The sequence below is a fragment of the Necator americanus genome, chromosome III, assembly GCF_031761385.1.
Source record: "Necator americanus strain Aroian chromosome III, whole genome shotgun sequence".
Lineage (NCBI taxonomy): Eukaryota > Metazoa > Nematoda > Chromadorea > Rhabditida > Ancylostomatidae > Necator > Necator americanus.
This window is the reverse complement of record NC_087373.1, coordinates 18,440,544-18,458,443: the sequence shown is the minus strand read 5'-3', so window position 1 is coordinate 18,458,443 and position 17,900 is coordinate 18,440,544. Positions and strand designations below refer to the sequence as shown.

Below are 17,900 nucleotides of genomic sequence, written 5' to 3'. Positions count from 1 at the left end.
CGAAAGCAAGTAGCAGCCATTGTAAGTTATCAGTAACAGGGAATTAGTTCCACCCACTTAGAATGATACGGTGCGCAAGAATGGATACAAGAATTATCGACGTTTTCCAGGTGGAGATTTGTTGGCTCACTCGTAAGTCACCGCTACTTCAGCATTCTTGTAAGACGGGGTGAATTGTACAATAGGGTCAAAACTGCATGAAGCAGAGCGCAGTTGCGGCTGCGGTCGAAGCGGCGCGGTGAAGCGTAGTGGTTACGATCGCGGAGGGTTCTTGCTATCACAATCCATCGCTGGAGTTCCCAATGGTCCCACGTCAATTCCAGCCACTATCTCCAACACGTCGCTTCGAGCGCAACCTCTTATGCAAGTGCACCGTGCTTCACGTCGTTCTGACCCGCCTATATAGTTGGGTCAACACGACATGAAACACGTACGCAGTTGCGTACGCGGCTTCTCTCGAGACGCTTCGGTGGAGCGTGGTGAAACCCTTGCTGGCACCGTACATCACTGCAGTTTGCGACGATCCCACCTCCCGTTCCAACTACTGCCTAAACCGCGCCGTTTCCAGCGCATGCGCAAATGCACCGCAACTACACTCGTGATTTATATCGTTTTGACCCGACAGTAGTTTGGGGGAAAGGGGAAGATATTCAACACCGCTCTAATCTATTTCCACTTTGGCGCTCGAAAAGACTTTACTAGACCGAAAAGACCCTTCGTAAAGAAGCATACCTGAGCATCCATAGCATCTGAGGTGGTGCGGATTTCAGGTGGAGTATTCGTATACGGGATAGTAGATTGCGGAGAGGGGTGTGGTTCCGTCCATTTCTTCCTAATTGCCGTAAAAAAAACGGCCCGAAGATGCGGTGCCGCACAGGGCTGGCGCACTCCAATCGAACTCCTTGTAGAAAATAGTGCGCCGGAACGCTCGAAGCCGTATCTTCCGGGCCGTTTTCTACGGCAATTAGGAAGAAATGGACGGAATCACCTTCCTCCCCATAATCTACGACCCCGTATACGAATACTTCACCAGAAATCCGTACCACTTCAGATTTATGCGGTGATGCCTTTAACTGCCAAACGCAGAATGCGGAGAAGCCATATCTCAGCTTTTTTTGGTTTCGTTAAAGGTTCTACATGATAAAACATTCACTTTCATCTTTAACCTTCATGTTATACGTCCTCTAATCATATATCATCTAGCTTAGGTTTTAGAGCCTCGAAATTTTCTTCTTCTTTTAGCCCCTTTCTTTATTAGAACACCTTCATCCATACTTCTACTATCTTTGACTTATTCGGTTTCGATTTCGACAGCTCATACCACTCTTCTTTGCATTTTCTGTAACTCCGCGTTTCTGCGTCTCTGTGCTAAAAAACAAGACGTTGTCTGCTCTTCATTAACTACGGGCTCTCTCGAGGTGCTCGCGTTCCGCCCCTGGCTTCCGAGCCTCGAATGAGTTAACTATCCACCTTCAGCGATGGTTTGTGAATTGATGAACTATCACCTTCTCAAATGTTTCAACGAATGAATGGGAAAGATATTTGACAGTTGAAGGCAGCATACCACGAATCCGACGTGACGAGGGAACCCGCGGGAGAAGCTAGAGGTATGGTTGTAGATTGCGGGGCCCGGTGTGGTCTCGCTCATTTCTCCATTACCGTCGTAAAAAACGGCGTGGAAACCGCTTTAGTTTCTACGACGTAAATTAAAACGCTCCTCTATGTACAGAACCCATGTATCTACCAGCAGCCTAGGGAGAGATGAACGAAACCATCTACAACCCTATATCTAGCTTTTCCCACGGACTCCTTCACCATATCAGATTCGTGGTATTCATGGTATGTTACCTTTTTTTACCCCACCATCTACACTTTTTCACATAAAATGCATTAAAGCGGAGAAAATACTAGTGAGGAATAAGGAGGCAATCTTTTTGACGATGAGAATTTAACAATGAAGTACAAGTAAATCTAGGAATCGTACGATCTTACCTTTGCTCATCTGTATCCCTACATCTTCCAGGCAGTATGCCAAACAATTGTTGCTTCGTTGCGAGACTTTTCAAGTTCCAACTACCCCATAATTCCAACTGAGTCTGATTTTCTGGCTGTTCTGTGTCCCTCCGAAGTGTGAAAAGTTCGAGTTTGTTTGAGCTTTGACATACCAATGGTTTGATGAAAGTTAGAAGTCCAGAGTCAATGTTGTTAGAGGCAGCGTATCACGAAATTGACTCGTTGCTACAAGGCACGTCAGCAGCCTATTCATTTGTTTTTCTTGAACAAACTGATGAGGAGACCTCATGGTCGCTCGCTTGTGAATACGACACATGCGCAAGGGCGACACGTTCCAACTTACGTCATAGGAATCATATTAGCGAACTCCGTTTTTTTTAAAGGATGTTTAGAGAAAATTCAGTTCTCATATTCGTAATATAAACCCGAACTCTATGTTGTCCTTCAGGTTTTTGCACGTTACACGGTTTCCACTACGTCACTGGCTTCTAAGGATGCCTTACTGCGGCGTTTCGGCTTCATCGTTTCTGAGGAAGAGGCATCTGCTTTCTATCCTCTCAAATCACTTATCATAATTCAAATTACCGCTCAACAAGAAGCAGGTTAGAGCATCTGACCAGATAGAAAATCATTAGCATTAGATTAATAGGCGCAAGTGATGAGGATCCCTTCGCTAACCGTCCAAAAGTAAAGGGAGTCAGCAGTTCAAAAGTGAAAGGGTCCCTATGCCAACCGTCCAGAAGCGAAGCGGGTTGGAGCACTGGCTCCGACTATCGCACGCATGTTTTGGAGTTTTGGCAAACATTTCCAGTCAAGTACGATTCAGGATTAAAATGGCAACATCGAGACAACTATGCCAAATGGATGATCGTCATGGATCTGAAAGCCATGAGAACCAGGTGGGGTCGAATATTTGGGTTCTGTGCTTCGCCTTAAAGTATCGCAAAAGCAGAACTGAAACAGATCAAGGTGCTAATTTCCTGAGCTGAAATTGATGACGTTACGAGTAAAACAGACGAGGAAAGAGGAGAAAACGCCAACTTACTTGACGTAAATGGTGGGAGGATGTCGGCAGGCTACCGCGATTATCCGCATCTTCGCCGGGGTGGCTCGTCCTTAAACATATCCGAACCCATTCTGTGCGATCTTCGGTTAGAGGTTGCATATAATCTATCCATCGGTCGCTATTCCATAGTCTACGAAACCTTATGCCTCGACTGAACTGCCTATTTAACGCCAGTTATCTTCAGATCTTCTTCACAACCTCCTTCCCAGGCCTTTTCCAGTTTGAGTTCGGTAGCATCCTCACGACAACTCAAATCTTCTCATAACGTGACCAAAGAAGCGAAAATGGTTTTCTGTGACTATTTCAGAACGCCGGACAAAATTATGATGTTTTCCACCTGTCATCCGCCGGTACATATCCATATCCACTTCTTAGTAAAGTTCTTTGTTATGGCACACCTCTCCATGTAGTCGGGCTTCTTTATCATCGTCGATGGCGCTGTCCGAAGTTTTCGATCCGCAGTTCATGACAGCGCGAACTATGGATAAGTAGACTCGCAGCTTGAAAACTTAGCTGCGCGATGGTGGTCGATTCCAGGCACTTAACTAACTAATGTAACTGCCACTGTTTCTCAGCACACTGCCCAAATAACAGAACTCATTGGTCAGTAGGATGTTAGGTTGCCCGTCCACACTGATTCCAATTGAGGATCTCTAGGAGACCCACATCTGCTTGCATTTGTTAGGGCAGTCTGGACTGGATCTAATTTCGATGCATAGTTAACAACATGTTGCAAAGTCGCGCTTTTAGAAGCGAATGTTACTACATCGTCGGTGTACTCGAGATCAACCAGGGGACGTGCAATTGGGGCTAAAACAACATCGGCAGGACATTCATTGCTTAGCTGTTTTTCAAGTGATATCGTCGAAAAATTCAAAAATGGAAATTGAAGAAAAAATGTCCCGGTACACCCCATTGTCTTACTCCAGTGTACTCCTCGAACCTCTTTTCGTCTGTGAACTAAACCCAGCTGGTGTTCTTCTATTTATGTCTTCGATCAGACGTATGAACTTTCCTGGAACACCATTGGCACGGAGCTCGTTGAAAATACGGCCTCGATGAGGAGAGTCGGAAGCTTCCGAATCCAGAAAAGCTAATTGCAAAAACTTCAAATACCACAGCCACACTTCGATCACTCTCCTCACAATAAACCACTGGTCAATCGTCGATCGAGCAGGATGAAAGCCGGCTTTCTCGTCAAGTTGATGTACTGGTGAGCATACCTAAGACTGGAGATTGGAACTGTATTTCCTGTGTTCTAAAAACCTTCTACAACGGTTTATCACCTCATAGCGACGTGGAGGTGACTCTGGGCGTCGAACTGCGATGCACAGCGGAGGTTCGCTTTCCGGCAGGGTCTCCCAAGGTGACAAGAAGTTCGACACATCCGACTTCATGGAATCGGAAGGCTAGCTAAGAGTAAACCACTGCTAAGATTCACTACCGTCTTAGCAAAATGTCGCAAGGTGGCTCTCTTATCCATATAGGTTAGGCGATGATCCGTGGTGAGAGCTAGGCTGCTCAGTTTGGTAAAAAGTCTTTTTGCCAGCAAAGACGACTCACTGCCTCAGTACCCTGCACACTGGGACCTACCGTCTCGGACGTCGGACGATATGGCGACCGGTGAGAGGGGATCAAATTTAGGGTTGCTCAGGACGTATTTGATTCTGGACCAAGGCGACTCATGCACGAATCGTCATGAAGAGAGTCTCAGACTGTGTTCTTACAACGCGAGACTAGTGTCCATAGACTCTGACCTGCATGCCCTTCTCGGAGCTCCAGAGCGTAACAAATTTCACGTGATTACTCTGGAGGAGACCAAGTACAGAGGGAGCGACGTACTACAGATGAATGACGGTACACTCTCCATTCGTGGAGAGAAGGTTCCGTCGCGAAATGTGGGCGGTGTTGGTTTTGTTATGCACTCCCCGGCCGTCCATCTTGTCGATTCTCACGAGATCCTATCGCCTCGTATGGCCATTCTTCGCCTCCGCCCTTTGCGCCAAAAACCTGTCAGCAGTATCAACTGCTACTCACCAACATAAGCAGCTGATGATTCCGAATTGGACGCGTTTTATGAGGAGCTGGAAGAAGCGATCCGCAATAAAAAATCCTTCTACAAATCCGTTATCGGGGACTTCGATGCAAATCTAGGAAATAATATAGAAGAAGAATATAGGATCGGACGATTTGGACTAGGGAACCGGAATGAAAATGGAAACCGTCTCGCCGAGCTGTTGTCCGCCGCTCGCCAAGGTAACTGGCAAATCGAGGACCGAAAGGTGGACTGCGAGATGCTGCTCAGAGGATTACGAGCCTGTGCTGAGTGTACCTCGAAGCCGCGCACAACAAACTTGTATCGAATTTCGAAGACCACCAAGGAGTTGTTGAAAAGAGAGAGGATTTTGAGGTTTCATCCGAATGCATCGCACATTGAGCGGTTAGTAGCAAACACTAGCTGCAGAAAAGCGTTGCAGGAGGATCTTTTGAAATACAAACAGAAGAAGATTCTGGAAGCAGCATAAAGAAGAACGAGTCTAAAGAAGTGTCGCAGGGATCTCCGCAAATGTATTATTCCGCTAGCAGGCTTGCTGAGCGAAATGAGGGACTCGCACGCTTTCTCGTCGTGAGATGGAAATGATTACGGAGAGCTTCTACTCGAACCTTTTCTGTTCATCAACTCCTGTGTCAAGCCCGATCATCTCCACCGGTGAGGTTTCACCACGGATTCTCCCTTCGAAGGAAGAGTCGCTTCCAAGAGCATGAAATCTGGCACAGTCCCTGGACCTGATCTTATATCAGCGTACTTTCTTCGGGCTGGTGGCCATCTACTTCATACAATCTTAGCGGCGCACCTGTCCTACCTTCAGAAAGAGAGGATCCCATACCAGTGGAAGACCTCGCGAATCGTTCTCATCCATAAGAAAGGTGACCGAGAGGACTTTCGGAGCTACCGACCGATGTGCTTGCTGAGCGTGTTATACAAAGTATTCACTAAGATTATCCTCACGCGCTTATGTGGGACGCTGGATGAAGCCAAGCCTCAAAAGCAAGCTGGATTTTGTAAGAGGTTCAGCCGCTTGGACCACATCCAGACCGTGTCGAGGGTCATAGAGGTTTGCCAAGATTACCGCCTGCACCTTGCCCTAACCTTCGTCGACTATGGCAAAGCCTCCGGTAGCGTAGAAACGAATGCAATACTGTCTGCGCTGGTCGATCAAGGTGTGGACGTGTCATATATGAGAACATTAGCCAGTTGCTACGATCGATGCACCACTAGGATACAACTTTTCCATCGCTCCCTCACCATACCCATTGGAAAGGAGGTGCGACAAGTTGATACTATATCGCCGAAGCTGTTCACGGCTGCATTGCAATGGATAATGGGGCATACGTGTTGATGGAAGATTTCTTTCGAACCTTCGTTTCGCGGATGACATCGTTCTCTTTTCGAGCAGTACCAATGAAGCAGAAACGATGCTCAACGAATTGAACGAAGCAAGGAAGAGAATAGGACTACGAATAAACAGAAAGAAGACACAGTTCATGAAGAGCGCCTACTGCGAGGACGGAGGAGTACAATTTGAAGGTTCTCAAATTGCGGGAACTTCGTCATACGTATAGCTCGGACGTTCTATGAATATGGAAAACGTCTTGAAAGAAGAACTGGTTAGAAGTATGAGAGCAGCTTGGACACCAACATTGCAACGGTAACGGAAGCTATGGACCAACTGATGAACCAAGATCTCCGTGCCCATCTGTTTGACTTGACAGTTCTTCCAGCGCTCTGTTACGCAGCAAAGACGTGAGCAGACACCGCTGCCACGTCTAGGAAGCTACTCACTACCCACAGAGCCCTTGAGAGATGTCTTCTGAAGATTACTGGCACACACAGCACCTAGTCGGTTTCCGCAGCTCCGACTTACGAGCAATATCCCGTCTTCGCGACCTAATGTAATATATATCGGAAGCAAAAGATGGATGGACCGGTCACATTATGAGAAGAATCGACCATAGATGGACTAAAAAACCCCAGAGTGGATCCCAAGAGATGCTAAACGGCCTCGAGGGAGACCGCCGACGAGATGCGGCGATGTGTTCGCTACACGCATGGACCAGTTGAGAGCTCAGCTGGATACGGCTGAGGGACCTCGTCAAGCCCGCCTTCCAGTGAAGACGGCCATCTAAGTATCTTAGTGAGTTCTAAGAACATTAACCTAACTTGTATTTTATGCACATGAATCTCGATGTTCACAACAGTCAACATTGTTTTGTTCAGGTCTGCTTCTTCGTTGTGAAAGAGAGTGATCCAGCAAGTGCAGATGTATGCACCTGAAATAGATCAAAAACTCAACTGGTACCACGACGCTTATACGTATCGTTCATGCTTCGTCAGCCGGCTTCAAGGAAGATACCGCAGTAAACAGCATAAAAAAGAGTGCAATCAGTGCATAGAACAATTACTATCCTTTACGACTGTACAGAAAAAGCTGAATGCTTCAAAATTACCAGGAAAAGCTTGTCTCCGATATCTGCTGAGCTTACACTCCAGCGCGGAGCCGCACGACCTGTAGGGAACAGAAACTCACATGCGAGTTCAAGAGGTCTTGCAGAGGCGATATTAGTAGAAGTCTTTAAAGAGAGAAGAGCAGCGGTGTTGGCTGGAATTGCAGAGGTAGAAATGAGCATTCGCTATGGCTACGGCGACTTCAACAGTCCCAAGTGGAGCAACCACACCATCGAGAAGGGAATGGAGGAAATCATTCACGACTTCTACTCTAATCTTTTCGACACCCATGTTCACTTTCCTTTCCACCATTTGAGGAAAGACGGATGTGTCGGCAAGGAATCGTACGATATCTGGTCCCGACAGGATAGAGATCTGAACATCTGAAGAATCTTCTGCCACTTACCCTTACTGACCCTTACCTCCTTGTCAAAGGAACGTGTTCTCCCACTAATAGATACTCTCAATGGATTTTATAAAGGCGCAGATAGGAATCTGTTTAGTTCTATTCCCGTCGCAATTTCTGATTGAACGATTTTATCATTTCGGTTGCAGAACATTTGAACAGAACAGAATTTGAAGTCACCGTCTAATCCAATTATGCATATGAACTTGCCATTTTTCACCATTCATACCGCACGAACATTTTTGCACAGCTTGTTTTCTACAGAACTTTTCTAACCTAACTGCAGCGGATTCGCACTTATATTGCGAAGCACGTATGGTTCATCATTGGCAGTCACGAGACAGCTTAAACAACCATATGTCACACCTGTTGGGCAAGATGAATGCAAGATCAGAGTCTCAGATGTTATAATAATATATTATTTCTTGATAGCGCATGCAACTTGCGAGTGTCAACGAGAAAAAACAGTCGAATTAGGATGATCAGTCTTAATGTTTGGTATGAGAGCTAAGAACTTCCACTTGTCTTGATACAGTTACCCAATGGCTTCTCAACTCATATGGGACTATTACGAGTATCGAATTATTCTTTAAATACTTCGGGAAAAAACCTGACTACCGCGTCGGCGCTCTTCTTCTGGCGCGTTTCTTCTGTGCGTTTTGAGTACTTTCCAGTAGTTCACTGTTCTAGTTCAGTTATTGTGGTTGGACCCATCACGAGTACGACTTCATTCTACTGTCATAGGCATGTGCTGATCGTCGATCGTATGAGTGAACTTCGAATCCCTTCTTGCAATTGCGTAAAACGATCGATGCTTCTGTTCTGCTACCTAGTACCCAAAGCATACCTTTTTGTACGCTTGTTTCCACTGCCGCTAGATTTTATGAAAATGATGTTAACAGAGATGAGAGCCGTCAACTTCACTACCACATTGTTCCATTGTATTTCCATTGCATTGTATTTTTTCAGATGTACTCACATGACTGTCCCTCATCTAATGTCTCTCAACCTAGGCTCTCAACCTAGGGTGGAACTGGATATCTCGCGTGAAATTCTATCTTTATAAAATGACAAATGACATGAAAAATGAAAGTTTTGACTATGACTGTACAACTCTCGAAGTACCTTTATGCACTGAGAAACATTTTGGTTCCCCAAGGGTTCCATGACCATTTCCGTCTCAACTAAGCCAAAATGTTCCTCGTAGTCGACAAAACTATGACATTGGAGGGTTCGTACTTTATGTAGTTATGAGCAGTTGTGTAATTTAAATCCTTTTCATAACCACACCTTCTCGCATGACTGTCCTTCATCGAATTTGCTATCAATCTCGTTTTATTTCATTCCTGTGAAGAGCTTCTAGATGACAGGTAATAAGTGGTTCGACCGACAATCATCACGCAGACTTTTCTTTTACAACAACACGATCTGGCTAGTTTTCCATTTATAAGGAACCTTGCAATTTATTGGTGATCCGACAAATAACGCGTGCAGAGTGTTGTCTGTCGATAGGTTTCCCTGACATTCACTTTTGATCCTGTAGGGATCAGATAAAGTACCATTCTTTACTGACATGATGGCATGTCGAACATTGGAAAGGACAGCCTTTCCTTTCTGCTTGTTCTGGGGTGCTACGTCTGTCTTTTTTTAGATGGTGAGAAGGCAAGTGGGCATAGGTGTTGATGAGATAGGGATAGAAATCGAAAGTGGAAGACTTTTTTCCGTTTCGCTTCTCAGTGCTGTTTTTGCATATCTGACTTCAATCAATTTATTCGTGTCCTTTCTTTATCCATGTTCTATGATTGATGTTGCAAGCTGCCTTTCAAGGCGTGACATCGTATGATACATTCCCTAAATGTAAACAAAGGAATGAATTAACTAATTGGAGGACTGGTATTATTGCATGGCGCGGTTGACCGCATCTTCATCTTCATGCCTGTGTTCCTTGAAAATAGTTCTGTCCAACCTTTTCGATCAACAGGAAGAGCTCGCGCAGAATTCATTCATTCGTCACTGTTCCATACCCTAAGAAATTGCACTTATCATAAACAGGGCCAACGTGAGCAAGTAGCAGTCAGACTTCTGTACGTGTACGTACATGAACAAAAAATATTGCACGTATTGCAGCATTTCTGAATCCTACTCAGTAACACGCTAGGGCAGGTGTAGCGCAGTCAGCAAGAGGTTTGGCTGTGACTACATCGAGGGATGAGGGCGGTCTTGAAGACAACCATCCCTTTCATTCCTCTGATGCCGACGGATTGGCACGAGATTTGTCTGGGAGAACAAAAGCAGTAACGTCACATCGGCTGGGCCGCACAAACATTCTACAGGCCAACATAAAGCTCAACAATTCCGAATTGCAGTCAAACGCTTTGGTATCTCAAACGGATTGAGACTTTTTTATTCTTTAATAACAAGTTCCATATTTTACTCTTATCTGACTATTTTATCAGCACTTTTGTGTTGCATGCAGACCAGACGCAAATTGGCTGTCTTTTCCGAATGTTTACGTGCGTTTGCCTAGAAGCAATGGAGGACCACATTGTTGGAAAAACCAAGTAACAAGTATTTATTGATTCGCTGTCTCTCTGAAATGTCGGTAAAAATGCGCTTGGGTTATCAAACAGTAATCTGCAAAGACAGTCGGTTCAAAATCCAATCCAATATGTTGGGGAATAACTGATGGCCATTTTTTTTTTCAAACTTGCACTCAACAACAAAGTGCACTTGCAAACAAAAAGTACTGACAAGGTGTTATTTTGGTATGATACAGTGGTTCTCGAATTTCATCAGTTCTTTCTATTTCATACCAATGAACTCGAGTGCTAACTGGACAAAATGAACTAATGAACAAAATTTCGACGACCTCTGCTTTTCACATCTAAATCGACGTGTTGAAACTGTAGAAGCTAATTCCGAAGTTTGCACTATATATGCATGGCATCGGAAGAGCCTGAACAGCGTTGGAGAAGAACAAGAACATGAACGAGGACGTAAAAAAACACCATTGGGAAACATCATGACACTTGAAACGCATGAAAAACCTAACGCGTGATAATGGCAAGACGTTGAGAACCAGGAACAAGGTGGAGAGTATAATAATTAATTTGCACTACTTTTTAATCTCTTTCATCTTGAAAAAAAAATCGGGAAGAGACAAATAATAAAATAATTCTTCGACAATTAATCGAAAGTTTTGTGATCATTCTTTGAGATGAAAAGTGGACGCACAACAGTAACCTTTCTTCATAGGTACCACCAATCTCAGCTCCAGCGGCATCAGTGTATCAATTAAATTCCTAAAACCAATAGTGTCAAAAATGCCCCCTTTTACTCACTTGATGCTTCATTTCAATTATCTGAAAAAAGAAACAAAAATCAACTGAGCAGAAAAAAAAATCAGAACAGAGTGCTCGTATAGGATGAGAAACTCTGTATCAGCCTATGTATAAGATTTTTCCGTTGCTTTTTTCTTATGCTCCATTTTCAAGTTCGAAAACAGCGGACACGAATTATTTTCTCAACTCGATAATCGATACGATCGATGAATACGATCACATATGCTTAACTTCTAACTGTATAGCGTCCATATCGCAAGGGCGGAGATTAGACTGCAAAAAAAGCTACTCGAAAGAAGAAGAGACTTCATTTCGAAAAGAAGCGGAGGAGAGGCAACTCAGAAGAGCCATTCAATCTTCGAGAGAATTAGAACATACCCAATAATTTCATTAGTGATTCACGAAAATTGGTCACAAAGTTTTGTAACGGTGGTGACACTAACTGAATAGTACTGTGAGGGCCAGTGATGTTCATTTGTTTTTCACCCTAGCATTACAGGCTTCTTCGACGCGACTATAAATTCCGACTAGAACTTGAGGTCGCAGTGCCGCATCTCATTGTGAACATAAAACGTCCCTGAAACAGAAGGCCCATCTGCTTCCGCTCTCCACCTTCCGCATCACAAAATTCATAACTTTGCTACTTTCAAAGAATGATACGTGTCACGTATTAGCGGTGAAACTACATGTACGCAACTTTTCAGATGATATTGCTCTATGAATCGCAATTTTTTGGGCGATAGTGCTTGTTAAGCAGTAAGATGAAATAAAATCCTTTTTCACTTCACTTTTTCTCACAAAGCCCCCCATAGATAAAGATCAGTATACAAAGGGTGACCGTAAATTCATCCATTCATGCTAACATAAGCAAAATACATTAATACACCAAATATCTCAAAGATTTAAAGGCATCACTCGACGAATCTGGGGTGGCGTGGATCTCAGGTGGAGAGTTCCTATACGGGGTCGTAGATTATGGAGAGGATGGTGATTCCGTCCATTGCTTCCTAATTGCCGTAAAAACGGCCCGGAATATGCGCACAAGGCTGGCGCGCTCCAATCGAACTTGTTGTGGAAAACAGCGCGCAGGAACGCTCGAAGCCGTATCTTCCGGACCGTTTTTTACGGTAATCAGGAAGGAATAGACGGAATCACCCTTCTCTATAATCTACAACTTCGTATAGGCATAACCCACCTGAAACCCGCACCACCCCAGATTCGTGGGGTGATGCCTTTGAAAAAACAAGACAAGTGATCCATGATAAGACACGGAATAGTCCTTCACCTCAGAAAGAGAAGGAGACATTAAAGTAGTGAAGCACAGGTCTTACAATAAAAAATATATGGATATTTTTGTTTGATATCAAGCAAAACCGTGGCATCCCAAGATTGCGATAATATTTTTTGACTAGCGAGAACGATACACTGCCTTTAACAATCTGAGAAGTGGAGTGTGTAAATCGATCACTTTTATGTATTCGGGAAAGAAAGAAATATCGAGATATTGTTGGTCATCCTCGGGAAACGATGTTTTTACATAATATAAGAAGGGACTGTTTGTATAATTTAAAGCATGGTGAGTGAGTGTGCATGAGTCACTTCAAATTCCAACCCCAGATTTATGGTTAGAATCTAATATATCCTAAATATTTGGTGGGTTTACCCTAGAAGCATTCCAAGTAAGATCTCGTCCCACTTGATTGCGCCTAGTGAGTTGCATTGGTCTTGCACGTCCAGTTGCACTCTTCCATCCACGAGTACATAAGATCGCTAGAAGCAATACAATCTCGTCCTCAACCCGTTCCTAATGCGAGGCAGCAAAAACTACTTCCTATTCCTCGACGGGATTGACAGCGAGGTTTTCTACACATCGAAATCTCCAGAAGCGATATCGCCGTCCACATTTTCCAGTTACGAACCAGTTGGTTCTACGAAAAAGTCTCATTATTAAATGTGAACCACAAATCTTCGTCTAATAAATTAGAATTTTTTGATGAGCTCAAAAGATAAACTAAGAGTTCAATCTATGTATCCATCGAATCAGTTAGTGGAGTTCCTTGCCCTTGGTCCTTTCATTGGACTAGCACACTGAGAACTTTCCACTAGTAATAAAGTATGCATATTTTTATGGGATGTTCGAGGAAAGAAAACATCGTCTCCGTTAGTAATTCTAGCAATCTTTCATATACTATTCACAGGATATGGCAGAAGTCCATGTTTCATTCAGAACAAAATTCTCAAAACCGTGCCATGAATCAAACTAAAAGGCAATTTCCATTCATGGATCAGAAAGAATGGTTGCAAACATGATGAGACCGCTACCGGTGCCATTTTCGGGATCGCACGTTTTGGAATGGAACTGGTTAAAGGCATCACCCCACGAATTTGAGGTAGTACGGATTTCAGGTGGAGTATTCTTATTCGGGATAGTACGTTATGGAGAGAGGTGTGGTTCCGTCTTCCTAATTGCCGTAAAAAAAACGGTCCCGAAGATGCAGCGTGTGCACAAGGCTGGCGCGCTCCAGTCGAACTCGTTGTAGAAAATAGCGCGCCGGATCACTCGGAGCCGTATCGTCCGGGCCATCCATTTATTCCATATACGAATACTCAACCTCGAACCCGCACCACCCCAGATTCGTGGGTTGATGCCTTTAAGTCACTTCCACCCTCCAGCACCACAATCTACTATTGTTTTATGTATCAATATCCCTGAAAATGAGCTATTAGTTTTGAGCAAGTAATTAGAAGAGAAGTAGGCGATTCGCGTGCTTGAGCGTATCGTGCACCCTCATGTTTCCTCGTCCAAAATCCCTAAGATATGAGCCTCCACAAAATACATATCAATGTGATTCATAGCAAAATATTGAACAATTCAGCTGGCGAAGATCCTTACAACAGTCATCCTGGGCGTTCTTGCGATGGCTTCAGCGCTTAGTCTACAGTACATGGCACAATCCTTTACAGCCAATAATTATGACTGCGTAAACGGAAACTTCTCACATCTTCGACATTTACTTGAAATCCGACCACTTGCGAGATTTCTACTTCTATCTTTGTTAACTCAGAAATAAAGTGAGGTACAAAACGATCTGCGTTCCTATACTGGCAGTTATAATACTACATTCCGTTTTAGCATAGTTAGATAGAAATGACTCCACAACGGTTTACTGCCTCATAGTGGCGTGGAGGTGACACTGGGCGTCGAACTGCGATGCACAGCGGCGGTTCGTCCTCCGGCAGGGTCTCCCAAGCTGAGAAGGGGTTCGACACATCCGACATTCCGACTTCTCGGAATCGGAAGCCTAGCTAAGAGTAAACCACTGCTAAGATTCACCACCGTCTTGGCAAAATGTCGCAAGGTGGTTCCCTGAACCATATAGGTTGGGCGACGACCTGTGGTGAAAGCTAAGCTCGCCGTGGCATGGCTGCTTAGTTTGGGGAAATATGCCACTCCAGCATATTCACTGCCTCAGTACCCTGCACACTGGGACCTACCGTCTCGGACGTCGGACGATATGGCGACCGGTGAGAGGGGATCAAATTTAGGGTTGCTCAGGACGTATTTGATTCTGGACCAAGGCGACACGCACACGACTCGCCATGGAGACTGTCTCAGACTGTGTACTTACAACGCGAGACTAGTGTCCATAGACTCTGACCTGCATGCCCTTCTCGGAGCTCCAGAGCGTAACAAATTTCACGTGATTACTCTGGAGGAGACTAAGTACAGAGGGAGCGACGTACGACAGATGAATGACGGTACACTCTCCATTCGTGGAGAGAAGGTTCCGTCGCGAAATGTGGGCGGTGTTGGTTTTGTTATGCACCCACCGGCCGTCCATCTTGTCGATTCTCACGAGATCCTATCGCCTCGTATGGCCATTCTTCGCCTCCGCCCTTTGCGCCAAAAACCTGTCAGCAGTATCAACTGCTACTCACCAACATAAGCAGCTGATGATTCCGAATTGGACGCGTTTTATGAGGAGCTGGAAGAAGCGATCCGCAATAAAAAATCCTTCTACAAATCCGTTATCGGGGACTTCGATGCAAATCTAGGAAATAATATAGAAGAAGAATATAGGATCGGACGATTTGGACTAGGGAACCGGAATGAAAACGCAAATCGTCTCGCCGAGCTGTTGTCCGCCGCTCGCCTCTTTCATGGGAACTCTCTTTTCATGAAAAAAGATCATCGTCGGTGGACATAGGAATCGCCCAATGGCGCGACTCGTGCAGAGATCGACCACATACTCACCAACCGGAGGTGGTGTCTACTTGACGTCTCAGTAGTACCATCCTTTTGTAGTGGTTCTGATCACCGTCTCCTTCGTGCGAAAATCGTCTTAGCCACACGATGGAAAAGAACATCTGCTATCGGCAACGAAGGAGAAAAGAAGTCGTCTACGACGATTGCGTACTCGAGGACTCCTTGTCCCAAGGTGACTGGCACATCGAGGAGGACCCAAACGTGGACTACGAGATGCTGCTCAGAGGATTACGAGCCTGTGCTGAACGTGCCTCGAAGCCGCACACGACAAACTTGGATCGGATTTCGAAGACCACCAGGGAATTGTTGGAAAGAAGAAGGGCTTTGAGGCTTGATCCGAATGTGTCGCACATTGAACGGTTAGTAGCAAACACTAGCTGCAGAAAAGCGTTGCAGGAGGATCTTATGAAGTACAGGCAGAAGAAGATTCTGGAAGCAGCACAAAGAAGAACAAGTCTGAAGAAGTGCCGCAGGGATCTCCGCGAATATAATATTCCGCTAGCAACCTTGCTGAGCGAAGACGAGACTCGCACGTCTTCTCGTCGATGGAGATGGAAATCATAACGGAGAGGTTCTACTCGAACCTTTTCCGTTCATCAACTCCTATGTCAAGCTCGATCATCCCCACTGGCGAAGCTCCCCCACGGATTCTCCCTTCGGAAGTACGAGTCGCTATCAAGAGCATGAAACCTGACACAGCCCCCGGACCTGATTTTATATCAGCAGACTTTCTTCGGGCTGGTGGCCATCCGCTTCATGTAATCTCAGCAGCGCACATGACATCCTACCTTCAGAAAGAAAGGATCCCAGACCAGTGGAAGACCTCGCGAACCGTCCTTACCTATAAGAAAGGTGACCAAGAGCACCTTTCTACCGTCCGATATGCTTGTTAAGCGTGTTATACTAAGTATTCACCAAGATCATCCTCACCCGCATATCTAGGACGCTGGATGAAGCCCAGCCTCAAGAACAAGCTGGATTCCGCCAGGGGTTCAGCTGCTTGGACCACATCCAGACCGTGTCGAGGGTCATAGAGGTTTGTCGGGAATACCGCCTGCCCCTTGTTCTAACCTTCGTCGATTATGAGAAAGCTTTTGACAGCGTAGAAACGAATGCAATACTGTCAGCGCTGGTCGACCAAGGTGTGGACTCGTCGTATGTGAGGACATTAGCCAATTGCTACGATCAATGCACGACTAGGATACAGCTTTTCCACCGCCTTCTCACCTACCCAGTGGAAAGGGGTGCGACAAGTCGATACTATATCGCCGAAGCTGTTCACAGCTGCATTGCAATGGATAATGAAATCACTTTCCTGGGAAGAAAGGGGCATACGTGTTGATGGAAGTTTTCTTTCGAACCTTCGTTTCACGGACGACATCGTTCTCTTTTCGAGCAGTACCAATGAAGCAGAAACGATGCTCAACGAATTGAACGAAGCAGGGAAGAGAATAGGACTACGAATAAACAGAAAGAAGACACAGTTCATGAAGAGCGCCTACTGCGAGGACGGAGGAGTACAATTTGAAGGCTCCTAAATCGTGGAAACTCCGTCATACGTATACCTTGGTCGTTCAATGAACATGGAAAACGACTTGAAGGAAGAACTGAATAGAAGAATGAGAGCAGCATGGGCAGCATTCGCAGCCGTCAGGGAAGCTACGGACCAACTGACGGACCAAGATCTTCGTGCCCATCTGTTCGACTCGACATTCCTTCCAGCGCTCTGCTACGCCGCGGTGACGTGGGCAGACACCGCGGCCACGTCTAGGAAGCTACTTACTACCCACAGAGCCCTTGAGAGATGTCTCCTGAAGTTTAACCGGCGCACACAACACTTAGCCGGTCTTCGTAGCTCCGACTTAAGAGGAATGTCCCGTCTTCGCGAACCAGCGGAATATGTATCGAAAGCAAAACATAGATGGGCCGTTCACATCATGAGAAAAATCGACGATAGATGAACTAAAAGAACGCTAGAGTGGATCCCAAGGGACGTTAAACGCCCCCGAGGGAGACCGCCAGCGAGATGGGGTGACGTGTTCGCTACACGGATGGACCAGCTGAGAGCTCAGCTGGATACGGCTCAAGGACCTCGTCAACGTCACTCACGAAGCTTGAGAACATCTTGGATGACAATGGCGAGGGAACGAAACGAGTGGAAGAGATGCTGGGGCCCGCACGTCCAGTGAAGACGGGCCATCTAAGTATCTAAGTAAATAAGATAGAAATGCACTTTACAAACTCTTCATTGATGTTGCATTGACTGTGAAGATTATAAGTGCTTGCTTCAAATGGTGAGA

At 45.3% G+C, this 17,900-nt stretch overlaps 8 protein-coding genes across 10 annotated transcripts; 7 read left to right on the top strand and 1 right to left on the bottom strand.

Moving 5' to 3' along the window:
* Positions 1 to 80: 80 nt before the first annotated feature.
* RB195_010020 (uncharacterized protein) lies at positions 81 to 2,949 on the top strand (the record flags this gene model as incomplete). The annotated part of the gene is made up of 3 exons (XM_064190829.1): positions 81 to 110; positions 2,462 to 2,615; positions 2,840 to 2,949. 3 exons carry the CDS (start codon positions 81 to 83, stop codon positions 2,947 to 2,949), a joined length of 294 nt encoding a protein of 97 aa, XP_064048412.1.
* RB195_010019 (uncharacterized protein) lies at positions 253 to 4,476 on the bottom strand (the record flags this gene model as incomplete). Of its 2 annotated transcripts, XM_064190827.1 has the most annotated exons (4): positions 253 to 398; positions 3,746 to 3,889; positions 4,023 to 4,302; positions 4,366 to 4,476. In XM_064190827.1, the coding sequence occupies 4 exons, from the start codon at positions 4,474 to 4,476 to the stop codon at positions 253 to 255; spliced, it is 681 nt and encodes a 226-aa protein (XP_064048410.1). The 2 variants fall into 2 exon arrangements, with proteins under 2 accessions (XP_064048410.1, XP_064048411.1); XM_064190828.1 differs by lacking the exons at positions 253 to 398; positions 3,746 to 3,889 and having other exon boundaries at positions 4,000 to 4,302.
* Positions 4,477 to 4,692: 216 nt separating this feature from the next.
* On the top strand, positions 4,693 to 5,124 carry RB195_010018 (uncharacterized protein; the record flags this gene model as incomplete). Its single annotated transcript, XM_064190826.1, has 1 exon — positions 4,693 to 5,124. One exon carries the CDS (start codon positions 4,693 to 4,695, stop codon positions 5,122 to 5,124), a length of 432 nt encoding a protein of 143 aa, XP_064048409.1.
* A 717-nt stretch (positions 5,125 to 5,841) lies between these two features.
* RB195_010017 (uncharacterized protein) lies at positions 5,842 to 6,480 on the top strand (the record flags this gene model as incomplete). Its single annotated transcript, XM_064190825.1, has 1 exon — positions 5,842 to 6,480. One exon carries the CDS (start codon positions 5,842 to 5,844, stop codon positions 6,478 to 6,480), a length of 639 nt encoding a protein of 212 aa, XP_064048408.1.
* An 8,368-nt stretch (positions 6,481 to 14,848) lies between these two features.
* Positions 14,849 to 15,280, top strand: RB195_010016 (uncharacterized protein; the record flags this gene model as incomplete). Its single annotated transcript, XM_064190824.1, has 1 exon — positions 14,849 to 15,280. One exon carries the CDS (start codon positions 14,849 to 14,851, stop codon positions 15,278 to 15,280), a length of 432 nt encoding a protein of 143 aa, XP_064048407.1.
* A 407-nt stretch (positions 15,281 to 15,687) lies between these two features.
* RB195_010015 (uncharacterized protein) lies at positions 15,688 to 16,164 on the top strand (the record flags this gene model as incomplete). The annotated part of the gene is made up of 1 exon (XM_064190823.1): positions 15,688 to 16,164. The coding sequence occupies one exon, from the start codon at positions 15,688 to 15,690 to the stop codon at positions 16,162 to 16,164; it is 477 nt and encodes a 158-aa protein (XP_064048406.1).
* A 41-nt stretch (positions 16,165 to 16,205) lies between these two features.
* Positions 16,206 to 16,942, top strand: RB195_010014 (uncharacterized protein; the record flags this gene model as incomplete). 2 transcript variants are annotated; one of them, XM_064190822.1, is made up of 2 exons in its annotated part: positions 16,206 to 16,452; positions 16,509 to 16,942. In XM_064190822.1, 2 exons carry the CDS (start codon positions 16,206 to 16,208, stop codon positions 16,940 to 16,942), a joined length of 681 nt encoding a protein of 226 aa, XP_064048404.1. The 2 variants fall into 2 exon arrangements, with proteins under 2 accessions (XP_064048404.1, XP_064048405.1); XM_064190821.1 differs by lacking the exon at positions 16,509 to 16,942 and having other exon boundaries at positions 16,206 to 16,493.
* Positions 16,943 to 17,177: 235 nt separating this feature from the next.
* Positions 17,178 to 17,561, top strand: RB195_010013 (uncharacterized protein; the record flags this gene model as incomplete). The annotated part of the gene is made up of 1 exon (XM_064190820.1): positions 17,178 to 17,561. One exon carries the CDS (start codon positions 17,178 to 17,180, stop codon positions 17,559 to 17,561), a length of 384 nt encoding a protein of 127 aa, XP_064048403.1.
* Between the last annotated feature and the right edge of the window lie 339 nt (positions 17,562 to 17,900).